General features: G+C 47.2%; 1 protein-coding gene and 1 long non-coding RNA gene across 8 annotated transcripts in view; both read right to left on the reverse strand.

The window, feature by feature from the left end:
• Window positions 1–13,487, reverse strand: part of c5 (complement component 5) — a 58,409-nt gene that overhangs the window by 13,660 nt on the left and 31,262 nt on the right. For 4 of the 7 annotated variants that reach the window (XM_084467665.1, XM_084467661.1, XM_084467664.1 and 1 more), the window contains 12 exons: window positions 7,102–7,287; window positions 6,539–6,607; window positions 6,083–6,268; window positions 5,429–5,506; window positions 4,952–5,158; window positions 4,434–4,496; window positions 3,978–4,163; window positions 3,420–3,488; window positions 2,961–3,149; window positions 941–1,003; window positions 537–722; window positions 79–160 (listed from right to left, as the gene is read on the reverse strand). In XM_084467665.1, the coding sequence (XP_084323791.1) occupies window positions 79–160; window positions 537–722; window positions 941–1,003; window positions 2,961–3,149; window positions 3,420–3,488; window positions 3,978–4,163; window positions 4,434–4,496; window positions 4,952–5,158; window positions 5,429–5,506; window positions 6,083–6,268; window positions 6,539–6,607; window positions 7,102–7,287 (1,564 nt within the window). The remainder of the gene's footprint in view (window positions 1–78; window positions 161–536; window positions 723–940; window positions 1,004–2,960; window positions 3,150–3,419; window positions 3,489–3,977; window positions 4,164–4,433; window positions 4,497–4,951; window positions 5,159–5,428; window positions 5,507–6,082; window positions 6,269–6,538; window positions 6,608–7,101; window positions 7,288–13,487) is intronic. The other 3 variants (XM_084467662.1, XM_084467663.1, XM_084467666.1) reach the window with 3 other exon arrangements.
• LOC311342833 lies at window positions 11,595–13,471 on the reverse strand. Its single transcript, XR_014633451.1, has 3 exons — window positions 13,374–13,471; window positions 12,636–12,763; window positions 11,595–11,708 (listed from the first exon to the last, which is right to left on the reverse strand). It is a non-coding gene; the product is annotated as an uncharacterized lncRNA (long non-coding RNA).

Raw genomic sequence — 13,487 nt, forward strand, 5'->3', positions numbered from 1 at the left:
ATGCCCCACAGACAACAGACCATTTAAAGTGTCCACTACTACTACACACTAGGAGGACAGAGTGAGACGTGTCCTCACCTGACGGGCTGGACCTCCCACAGCCAGCTCTCTGGGAAGAAACTTCTGACTGAAGGGGCCATGTCAAAGTCAGAGCCCATACCTACACACAAACACACACACACACACACACACACACACACACACACACACACACACACACACACACACATTTAGCTGGTTAGTTTAGACAGCAGGGGGAAATGTAAATCAGATCAATTAAACGGCATTCTGAACCTGTGATATTTTGTGCCAATTTCATTATCTACTAACAGTAATGGGCTGTTCAATTCCTCTGCTTTCATGATCTGTATAAAATACCTATCCCCCAAACATAATTATGGGATAGTGTTATTGATGCAATTCTTTCTGAAGGCATAATGATGCTCAAAGATGAGGCCTCTATTTTATGTGCCAACATTAATGATCTGATCCAATATTAGATGTACAGTATATATAAACAAATGAGTCACACTGACTTCTGGAATACTTGAGATCTTCCGGGAGGCTTTCCAAGCTGCGTTCGCAGCAGTCCTGGAAGACTTTCCTGCAGCGCTGGAACGCTTTACCAATTGATTGGATAGCAAACTGCTCACAGGTCACACTGTTGGGAATGTAACCCAGACCCCTCGTGCAGCAAATGCCTGCGCCGCCATGACCAGCCACTGGAAACGCATACAAGCACCCAAACAATACACACATGAACAATCACATACATGCCCACGCTCACACACAATACACACACTACCCACCATCACGATCCTTAGCCTATGAATTGCATATTCTGTCAAAGCAAAGGGATGCTACCCTTTCATTCATGAGTGTGTGTTGCAGTATACACTTGTTTTACTACGTTCATATAGAGAGGTGGAAGAGCCCTTACCCAATTCATTTTTCTGCACCTCTGTGAGAGATCTCTTTGCTCGAACTGAACCTGGGCGGAAACCTGCGCACACACAAACACACACCTCCCTGTGACTGCGTACAGGTGTTTATAGCATGTCTCAAAACGTTTCACAGGTTCTAAATGTGTTACTTTAACACAATTAAAAAGGCAACGGTAGTGCTCACGCCAAAGCTCAGCTATTCTTTCTGGGCTACTAACACCTTCAATGTCAAAGGGGTGTTTTATTGTTATTCATTACTTTGACCTCTTTCCAGAAGTCAGTAAGGTTGTTGTTCTGTAGCTTTTTGGCAAGCGAGTCTGCTCTCATTGTGTTTTGATTTTTCTTGATAAAATGGAACGGGGGCGCCCCGGTGGCGCACTGGGCTAAGGCGCATATCATATTAGGCACAGTCCTAATCGCAGAGACCCAGGATCGAATCCAGCCAGGGTCATTCACTGCATGTCCTCCCCTCTGTCTTCCACACTTTCCTCTCTATAATACAGCTAAAAAAATAAAACGGAGTGCGTACTTAATGGCTTTGGTTAGACAGCGGTAGTGTAAATCTGATCTAAGGAAGGACATTCTGCACCTGTCAATTATTGTTGCGTTATTGACTGTTGCTAAGCATAATTGTCCACTGTCAAGGAAAGTGATTTTTCTGCCTCTGATTCACGTCTCTCGTATCACTCCACAAGTAGTCCGGTGACTTATCACCCCCAGCGTATTCGGTTGCTAAGTGACGTCAACGTCTTTGGCGGACTATTTCTCTGCTGGTCAACACTATGAATGGTAACAAATAAATTGTAAAACGACACACTGTGAAGTAATTTTTTTTGTTTTGGCAAGTAGCCGTGTAATAAGCGGGATAATGTGTAGAACACGGTCGTTATCGAAAATAAGCCCCTTCAGGGCGAATCAAGACCCCTCCGCTTCGCGTCGGGGTCCGGTTCGCCCTGCCGTGGCTTATTTTCCCGATACTGACCCTCGTTCTATACATTATCCCTTACATAAATGGCTTATAGATTCATCAAATGTTATTGTAACAAAGACCATTGCTAAACGCAACCTAGATGGCTGCCACACTACACCTATAGGTGACATCTATTGGGCTCCTGCAGAAAAAGACCACAGGGTGATGGTGTTCAAATCCACTTTTTTGTAGAAGTTTGCAGGCAATACATGACCTGGTGCGCCCTGTTGCCATGCAGGAGATCTCTCTGAGTGTGTGTGGTGATGGCTGGTTTAACCTGTGCACACTAATAACTCAATGTGCAACAGGTGTGCGGCCTCACCCAGTCTCAAGCCGTTTCTCAATACCAAGTACGCGGACTACGTTCTCGCGGACTTGGAAGTACGTACTTGGCAAGTCCGGACTTTCAAGTACAGACTTCCGAGAACGCGAGTACGCACCTGCAATTGGAACAGCAGCGGACTCGATGATGCATTCTGGGATATTTAACGGTCCCAAGTCCACACGAGTCACCTCCGATGCGTCCTCGGTAGAACGGCCTCATCGAGAACGCATCGAGAACACTTCCGGGTTTTACGACAGTACTCGCGTACTCGCGTACTTGGAATTGGAACAGTGCTTGGGCTACCACTGATGACGTTTATCGAGAACGCAAGTACACGAGAACACACGAGAACGCGAATTGAGAAACGGCCTCAGAGTCCGATCAGACTCTGGTCAGGTGAGGCTGCCTAAACAGCCATGATCCACACACAAACTGCCACAGACATGATTTCTATAAAATACCTTTCACCCAAAAATCTATATGTGACGTCGTTATTATTATTGTTATTGATGAAATTCTTTCTGCAGGACAAATTATGCAAAAATAACCTGCATTAAATGTTCCAAGCAGAGCCGGTACTATATGTAAGCCATGTAAGAGATGGCTTGGGCTGTAATGGGGCCCCTCCAAGTAGGACGTGGCTTAGGGCCCCCAGAAGCAGCCCTGGTTCCTGCGTAACTTTGGGTTGATTTTGTTGGATAAAAAAACAAGTCGGACTTACCCGGTCGGGAATATCGGAAATCTCCTGTGATGTGTGCCAAGCTGCGTTGGCAGCAGTCCTGGAAGGCTTTCCTGCAGCGCGGGTACACTTGACGAATTGATTGGATAGCAAACTGCTCACAGGTCACACTGTTGGGAATGTAGCCCAGACCCCTCCTGCAACACTTGCCTACGTTTCCATGACCAGCCACTGGAAATGCATACAAGCACCCAAACAATACACACATGAACGATCACATACATGCTCACGCACACACACAATACGCACACTACCCACCATCATGATCCTTAGCCTATGAATTGCATATTCTGTCAAAGCAAAGGGATGCAACCCTTTCATTCATGAGTGAGTCTTGCAATATACACTTGTTTTACTTTGACAGCAAGGAAGGGATTGTCATGGCATCACATGATGATCTGTAATGGCTACGTTCATATAGAGAGGTGGAAGAGCCCTTACCCAATTCATTTTCCTGAGCCTCTGTGAGAGATCTCTTTGCTCGAATAGCAGGAGCCGTTTGGGGGGGAGCTGCCAAATGGGAGAAATGTACTGACATCTCAAAACGTTTCACAGGCCACAATCGAAGGACCCTCAATGACACACCCCTAACATATGATCTCTCGGTCGCGTCCATCAACATCAACCGCTGGCCTGACGGAGCCCCACACATCCAAACACACACACTGGCATTGATCAATCAATGGCAGGGCGTTCTGCACCTGTGATGTTTTGTGCCGGTGTCTGTTAAATTCATCTAAAGTCATCATTTGTGTAAAACCCGATTCAACCAAGAATAAGTCTGGAACATCGTTATTGGTGCAATTGTTTCTGCAGGAACAACGCATTGAATGTTTCAAGCAGAGCCATTTCTAGCTATAAGCTGCAGTATGTGAGAGATGGCTTTGCTGTAATGGGGCCCCCAAGTAGGATGTAACTTAGGGCCCCTAGAGGAGCAGCCCTGGTTCCTGCGTTACTTTTGGTTGAATTGGTTTGGATGAAGAAATTAGTCTCACTAACCTCTGGAATATGTGATATCTTCTGGGAGGCTTGCCAACTTGCGTTGGCAGCAGTCCTGGAAGGCTTTCCTGCAGCGCGGGTACGCTTCACGAACTGATTGGATAGCAAACTGCTCACAGGTCACACTGTTGGGAATGTAACCCAGACCCTTCTTGCAGCACCTGCCTGCGCTGCCATGACCAGCCACTGAAAACACATACAAGCACCCAAACAATACACACATGAACAATCACATACATGCCCACGCTCACACACAATACGCACACTACCCACCATCATGATCCTTAGCCTATGAATTGCATATTCTGTCAAAGCAAAGGGATGCTACCCTTTCATTCATGAGTGAGTCTTGCAATATACACTTGTTTTACTTTGACAGCAAGGAAGGGATTGTCATGGCATCACATGATGATATGTAATGGCTACGTTCATATAGAGAGGTGGAAGAGCCCTTACCCAATTCATTTTCCTGAGCCTCTGTGAGAGATCTCTTTGCGCGCACTGAACCTAGATCAAATCCTGCACACACACAAATACACACCTCCCTGTGACTGCGTACAGGTGTTTATAGCACATCTCAAAACCTTTCACAGGTCACAATCGAATGACATTCAACGAGTCCCCCAGCGCCAGAGTCCAATCAGACTCTGGTCAGGTGAGGCAGCTTAAACCAGCCATGATCCACACACTCTCCCAAAGTCATGATTTTTTTTTAAAACACATTTCACCCAAAAATACCTCTGTGACATCACTTTTGATGCAAGTCTTTCTGCAGGAATAATGATGCACAAAAACCCTGCATTGAATGTTCCAAGCAGAGCCGTTTCTATATATAAGTCATTTAAGAGATGGCTTGGGCTGTAATGGGGCCGCAAAGTCGGATGTGACTTTGGCCCCCAGAGGTCAGAAGCAGCCCTGGTTCCTGCATAACTTTTGGTTGAATTGGTTTGGATGAAGAAATTAGTGTCACTAACCATCAGTCGCCATATATCGTCCCGCGGAATGATTGATATCTTCTGGGAGGCTTGCCAACTTGCGTTGGCAGCAGTCCTGGAAGGCTTTCCTGCAGCGCGGGTACGCTTCACGAACTGATTGGATAGCAAACTGCTCACAGGTCACACTGTTGGGAATGTAGCCCAGACCCTGCCTGCAGCAAATGCGTGCGCCTCCATAACCAGCCACTGGAAACGCATACAAGCACCCAAACAATACACACATGAACAATCACATACATGCCCACGCACACACACAATACGCACACTACCCACCATCATGATCCTTAGCCTATGAATTGCATATTCTGTCAAAGCAAAGGGATGCTACCCTTTCATTCATGAGTGAGTCTTGCAATATACACTTGTTTTACTTTGACAGCAAGGAAGGGATTGTCATGGCATCACATGATGATCTGTAATGGCTACGTTCATATAGAGAGGTGGAAGAGCCCTTACCCAATTCATTTTCCTGAGCCTCTGTGAGAGATCTCTTTGCTCGAATAGCAGGAGCCGGTTGGGGGGGAGCTTCCATAACTGCGCACACACAAATACACACCTCCCTGTGACTGCGTACAGGTGTTTATAGCGCATCTCAAAACGCATGACATTCGATGACACACCCATCAACATGAACCGCTGGCCTGACGGAGCTCCACGCGTCCAAACACACACGCTGACGTTAATGTATCCACGTATCAACGTCATCGTCCCTTCATTGGGACGTGGAAGGTTAAACTAAAAGGCACTTTGAGTTCACAAAAACAACGCAACCTGAGTTTGGAGCAGAGTAGAACGTTTACTTGTGTTTTCTCTCAATAATGGTCTTATTTTAGTAACAGTTACAAAATGGCAAAGAATACTATGTTGAACATCATATAACACACATTATCACGTTTGAAACAAAGCAAAAACAATTCTGGGTTCAATAATCACCCCTTTAACATTGTATTCTGGATGCTCCTTCTCTTGGTTTAATTTTGTTCACCGGAAAAAGGAGATGTAGGATCCCAAGTAGGACGTAACTTAGGGCCCCTAGAGGTCAGAAGCAGCCCTGGTTCCTGCGTAACTTTTGGTTGAATTGGTTTGGATGAAGAAATTAGTGTCACTAACCTATGGAATATGTGATATCTTCTTGGAGGCTTGCCAACTTGCGTTGGCAGCAGTCCTGGAAGGCTTTCCTGCAGCGCGGGTACGCTTCACGAACTGATTGGATAGCAAACTGCTCACAGGTCACACTGTTGGGAATGTAGCCCAGACCCTTTCTGCAGCAAATGCCTGCGCCGCCATGACCAGCCACTGGAAACGCATACAAGCACCCAAACAATACACACATGAACAATCACATACATGCCCACGCACACACACAATACGCACACTACCCACCATCATGATCCTTAGCCTATGAATTGCATATTCTGTCAAAGCAAAGGGATGCTACCCTTTCATTCACGCGTGAGTCTTGCAAAATACACTTGTTTTACTTTGACAGCAAGGAAGGGATTGTCATGGCATCACATGATGATCTGTAATGGCTACGTTCATATAGAGAGGTGGAAGAGCCCTTACCCAATTCATTTTCCTGAGCCTCTGTGAGAGATCTCTTTGCTCGAATAGCAGGAGCCGTTTGGGGGGGAGCTGCCAAATGGGAGAAATGTACTGACATCTCAAAACGTTTCACAGGCCACAATCGAAGGACCCTCAATGACACACCCCTAACATATGATCTCTCGGTCGCGTCCATCAACATCAACCGCTGGCCTGACGGAGCTCCACACATCCAAACACACACACTGGCATTGATCAATCAATGGCAGGGCGTTCTGCACCTGTGATGTTTTGTACCGGTGTCTGTTAAATTCATCTAAAGTCATCATTTGTGTAAAACCCGGTTCAACCAAGAATAAGTCTGGAACATCGTTATTGGTGCAATTGTTTCTGCAGGAACAACGCATTGAATGTTTCAAGCAGAGCCATTTCTAGCTATAAGCTGCAGTATGTGAGAGATGGCTTTGCTGTAATGGGGCCCCCAAGTAGGATGTAACTTAGGGCCCCTAGAGGTCAGAAGCAGCCCTGGTTCCTGCGTTACTTTTGGTTGAATTGGTTTGGATGAAGAAATTAGTCTCACTAACCTCTGGAATATGTGATATCTTCTGGGAGGCTTGCCAACTTGCGTTCGCAGCAGTCCTGGAAGGCTTTCCTGCAGCGCGGGTACGCTTCACGAACTGATTGGATAGCAAACTGCTCACAGGTCACACTGTTGGGAATGTAGCCCAGACCCTTTCTGCAGCAAATGCCTGCGCCGCCATGACCAGCCACTGGAAACGCATACAAGCACCCAAACAATACACACATGAACAATCACATACATGCCCACGCACACACACAATACGCACACTACCCACCATCACGATCCTTAGCCTATGAATTGCATATTCTGTCAAAGCAAAGGGATGCTACCCTTTCATTCATGCGTGAGTCTTGCAATATACACTTGTTTTACTTTGACAGCAAGGAAGGGATTGTCATGGCATCACATGATGATCTGTAATGGCTACGTTCATATAGAGAGGTGGAAGAGCCCTTACCCAATTCATTTTCCTGAGCCTCTGTGAGAGATCTCTTTGCGCGCACTGAACGTGGACCGATTTCTGCACACACACAAATACACACCTCCCTGTGACTGCGTACACAGGTCACAAACATTTCACAGGTCACAATCTACATTAAAGGACACAGCCCTAACAATGATCTCTCTGACACTGCCATCCACTTCCAGCGGTGCCCAGATGGAGCCCCACGCGTCCACACGCTCACACCCCGCCGGCCGTCAGCGAATCCACGCCACCCGTGTCCCTCGCTTGACGTTGAAGTGACCCGGAGTTCGGAGCAGAGTAGAACGTTCACAAACTGCATTTTGGAGACTGTAGAGGTGATGGGATTCAACACCTTTTTTCCCTAAATGACTCACGTGTCTTATTTCGGTCACAGTGACAAAAGGTCATAGATTACTATGTGGAAGATCATATAAGGCATATCTCCACGTTTAACACAAAAGAAGGATTATCCTTCCCACGCCGTTTTAACAAGGGATTCTGGATGATCAGCCTCTTGTTGTGATTTTGTACACCGGAACGAGGCGATGACCAAACGTCTCCAAATCCTTGTACTGCCAAAGTGAAGGCCACCACCGATGCTATGGAACTGACAGGGCTCTGTAAACTGTCTGCTAATACACTTGAGCACAATCAGAAACATTCAGCAAAGCATTCTGTACTTCTCTGAGAAATCAGAGAGGAAGAGGAGGAGGAGAAGAAGACAGCAAAACATTGTGACCACTGGGGTCTTGAGACCATCATGTGAATGTATCTCATATGCTACATTTATAGGAGTCATTAAATGGCACGCTGAATATTTCTCCCAAGGTGTTTAGTTTCACCAATAAAAAGCAATGCCCACATATAGATCCCATTTAGCTCCTGGTCAGGACAGAGAAATAAAGTTCAGGTTATTCCTGATCATCTAAGATCACATTCAATGTAGATCATATAAGATGTATGGAGAGGTGATATGTAATGGCTACGTTGGTACAGAGAGGTGGAAGGGCCCTTACCCATTGCAGCTTTCTGCTCCTTTTCTGTGAGGGATCTCTTTGCACGTACTGCTTCTTCGCAAGTCCCAGCTGCGCACACACAAAGACACGTCCCTGTAGCGCTGTACATGTGTTCATAGCCCATCCCAAACGCTTTCACGGGTCACAATCCAATGAGAAGGACCGCACCGACCCCCAGCATATGATCAGCAGGTATGGTCGACTTACCACTTTGTGACCCTTGGCCAATCGCATTGGTGAGTAAGGTGAGGCCGGCCAATTGAAAGACGCCCTGTGCATCTCTGCCCCCGCCTCCCCCGCAGCCCTGGTCACTGAGCTCAATGTGCCTCAACACCTGGAAGACAGAAGTCTGTTGCCGTCAGTCTGCCTGGCTATGGATGTCTGTCTGTAGGTCAGTCCTGCCCACCCGTTACCATGTCAACAGGGTCTTTGTGGTTGCGACGCAGGGGAAAGATGGCTGTGTCCACAGCAGAGAGAGCAACAAGCCCGTCCTGATTGGTTGACACATCCAGCAGGAGGTGGGACTTGGGCCTCTGATCACGTCCTCTGTAGCGAAGCTCAGTCTGCAAACACACACACACACACACACACACACACACACACACACACACACACACATTCACAAAATATTATTCAAATCGATGTATGTGTGAGTGTGTGTGAGTGTGTGTGTGTGTGTGTGTGTGTGTGTACACATACCTTGAGACTGTTGACACATTTTCCCTCGACCTCTATCCACAAAGAGTCGGCCACTACTTCTCCTTCGATGAAGTAATAGACGAGCAGGCGGATGGACGGCGTCATCTCTGGCGTGACCTTAAACCGCACGATCTGCTGCCGTCCGGAGACGTCAGAACTCTCTCCAACACCAAAGGTCACCACCTTGCCCTTAGAAAGCACCTGCAGCACAGACACAGACCAGCATACCACTTTACGCCTCCATCACGTTCCCCCTCGTATGTCATGCCGTCGTATCTCCACAATCACCCATCCCCCAATAGTTACAGCAGATGTATCACATTTCAAAGTGGTTTGTGAATTCCCTGGCAAAGTGTGTTCCAATCTACTAGCACTGAATAACATCATTTATGAGATGTTCCAGGAAGGGGCGGTCTTCAGTGAGACAGGAAGGGGCGGTCTTCAGTGAGACAGGAAGGGGCGGTCTTCAGTGAGACAGGAAGGGGCGGTCTTCAGTGAGACAGTCTAGTGTTTAGGGTGTTTGACTTCCGACCGGATGTTTTCTAGCTTTGAATCGCAATGTCTGTAAACTACGCAGAGGCATCCTTGACCAAAACATCGAACCCCTTACATTTTCCTTAATGACCTCTCTCTGCATTTACTGTAAGATGCTTTAAATAAAAATAAACAGCAAAATAATAATCAGACCTCCATCCAGGGTGCAAACTACGAGGGAGCCAGGGGGCTGAGCTTTTTGGGAGGGGGTGGGGTTGTAATTACTCTCTTTAAAATAGGATTATTGACACATTTATACGTTTCAATGTGTATCAAACCGTACTACTAGTGAGTGCATCGGGGCTACTCGTCACTCGTGTTGCATTTAAAGAAGAAGAAAACTAAAACATCAGAGCACCATCAGCAACTCACTCTGCCGGCTTCCTTGGACACTGCCTCCATCAAACCTCAGCCATACACCCCCCCCCCCCTCTCCACCGTCCCACCTGCTACATCTGCACCCTCCCCCCCCCCCCAGTCATTTAAACATGCGTGTTTGTTCTGGACTCCGCCCCCCCCCCCCCCCCCCCCCCCCACAGGTTCACCCACCATGTAGTTGACGTTGAAGGTGTCCACATTGCTGGCGGTGGCGGCAGAGATCCGGATGTGAACGGTGTGTCCCACGACGAGGCTGCCCCGCGGCGGCGGCTGGACGTAGAGGTAGCGGCGGTGGAGCGAGGCGTAGGCGGGGGCCTCCAGGGTGAAGCTGGCCTGGCCCTCCGCCGACAGAGCGGGGTCCTCCGTCACGAACTGAAGACCAAGAGGGTGGAGGGACACACGCATCGGTGCTCTTACCCGTAAGGGCGCGTTCGTTAACCGTGTAAGAACAGCGGATATTATGCAGTAATAAGCAATGACTAACGTTCACTTCACACTCAACTACTGCGTGTCTTTTACTTTGTTGTTTGTTGTTTTCATGCAAACTATGGTTTTAATTGATGCCTTATTTAACAGGGTTAAGTTCACACCAAAACCTAACAATAACCCAGATACTTATGCCCTATAATAATGGTGGTTACTGCGTTAACTAGTGTTAATTCATGTTGAATTAATGTCACCTTATTCTGAGTGTTAAGTGTTCAAATAACCAGTCTAAAATATCTTTGCTCACGTTGAAAACAGCCATTGTTGCGTGCAGAGGGATGTTGCAGATGCGCTGAACGAAGCCATCTGATTGGCTCTCTTCGCTCCCTGAGCAGATGCATGAGTGGGGCGACCCCCGGACGATGCACTGGTCCACCATGTTGACCGGGACTCCAGCCAGTGGCTGCCCTGTGGGATCCCTCACCAGCACCTGGGGAGCAGGGGGAGAGTCACAGAGGCATGCTGGGAGAAGTGGAGGCCCTCAGCCAGCCTGAACCCTTCCATGGAATCAGACACACCCCACCCAGACACACCCCACCCAGACACACCCCACCCAGACACACCCAGACACACCCCACCCAGACACACCCCACCCAGACACACCCCACCCACCCAGACACACCCCACCCAGACACACCCCACCCAGACACACCCACCCAGACACACCCTCTTGGCCGCCGGTGTGCTGAAGCCCGCTGTGTATATTAAAGCTGCAATCACACCGGTTTGGCTTGTCGTTCAATTGTGTTTTGATTGAGTCTCATGGTTCTCATGCATTCAGTCAAAGAAACACATGAGAACCGCATGAGACTCAATCAAAACACAATTGAATCAAAACAGATTGGAGCGAGTAAAGATTTCTGATATCAGCCTTTACAAGCAAGTGCACGCAGAATATGGGATTTGGATTTCACCTTATACTGTAGGGCAGCCCTGGTTTGACGAAGCGGGGGGTGGAGATCAGATGCAGACTGTACGGAGATTTTGCAAACTTCACAGCTGTATATTCTGTCTCCTCTGAGATACCACCTGCCACACACACACACACACACACACACACACACACACACACACACACACACACACACACACACACACACACACACACACACACACACACACACACAAAGCATAACAAACAAAACGTCTTGATATGTGTTTGTAGAAGTATTGTGGGGCAAAAGAAGAAAACACTTTTTCAGATGTTCAGCGTTGCAAACATATTGCATTGGTTTCAGTGATGCCAATCTGACCACTTTTTTCAGTAACGATTCAATCTAACGCGTTACTATTTCCAAACCAGTAATCAGATTAAAGTACTTATCCAAGTCACTGTGCGTTACTATTTTTGTCATTTTCCTTAGTAATAATAAATATATTTGCTTTCTTCTTGGCTCTCGGTGAGTGACAAGTGTCATATATGCGACAAGTGTCACTCAGACGCGCAGGAAGATTTTCGGCAGGGTGTGCGGGGGGTTACGGTCCACGTAGAGTTTATAGAATTCTAAAGATACTACACTATACTACACAGGCCTCTGTATTATGCGGTCCACTCTAGAACTTGTCCGTCGTTGTTGCGTCTGGCTGTGAGTGTGCGTGCATGCGTAGGCTGAATCGCAATCGCGTCAAGACAAATCTGATTGGCCAATACATATTGAAGATAAAAAATAAAATAAAATAAAGAATACATGTATTTTTTCAGGATTTTTAAAAAGTTAACATTAAATTGTGAAGAGATACATTGTTGACGTTGCACTTCCAATAAAGTGAGTATTGGCAAACTCGGTTGTCATTTTTATTTTGAGGCAGCAGGGGGTGCTGTCGGCAGCTGCTGAATGTAACTTGTAATCTAACTAAGTTAGATGCGTGCATGCGTGCATGTGCGTGCGTGCGTGCGTGTGTGTGTGTGTGTGCGTGCATGCGTTGTGTGTGAGTGTGTGTGTGTGAGTGCGGCACCTTGATCTTCCTGGACCAGTACTGTAATGTAGAGGTATTTCCCAGTCAGTGACTCCAATGTGTGGGCGGTGCCAGCCAGGAGAGCCTTGATGTCTTCATTCACATCCACAAACTCCTAAGGATGACAGCTACACACACACACACACACACACACAAACACACACACACACACACCACACACACACACACACACGCACGTATTGCACACACACACACACACACACACACACACACACACACACACACACACACGCATGCATGCACACACACACACACACACACACACACACACACACACGCATGCACGCACACACACACACACACACACACACACACACACACACACACACACACACGCATGCATGCACACACACACACACACACACACACACACACAGAATTAACACAAAACTAAACTGGCACTTAACATTTCAAATGGTGACACTAATATTTATCAACGTAATATTTGCATACTCGTAAGATACTGTGTGTGTGTGTGTGTGTGTGTGTGTGTGTGTGTGTGTGTGTGTGTGTGTGTGTGTGTGTGGGTGTGTGTGCGAGCGTGCGTGCGTGTGTGTATGTGTGTGTTCATTGTTTGATAAGTGATGTGTGTTTTAAGGTAAAGAGAAGACACACATGGAACACGGGATAAGGCATGTGAGCAACATGAGATCTATGGATAACAGATTGTGTGTGTGTGTGTGTGTGTGTGTGTGTGTGTGTGTGTGTGTGTCTTACAAACTTCCTAGTTAATGAGTTGGGGAATATCACTGGCTCCTTCTCGCCAGAAATAAAACCATAGCGGGATAAACACAACGCCCCGCCTGACAGGCGCTCCATTGACATAGCTAC

The sequence above is a fragment of the Micromesistius poutassou genome (assembly GCF_964030765.1).
Source record: "Micromesistius poutassou genome assembly, chromosome: 5".
Lineage (NCBI taxonomy): Eukaryota > Metazoa > Chordata > Actinopteri > Gadiformes > Gadidae > Micromesistius > Micromesistius poutassou.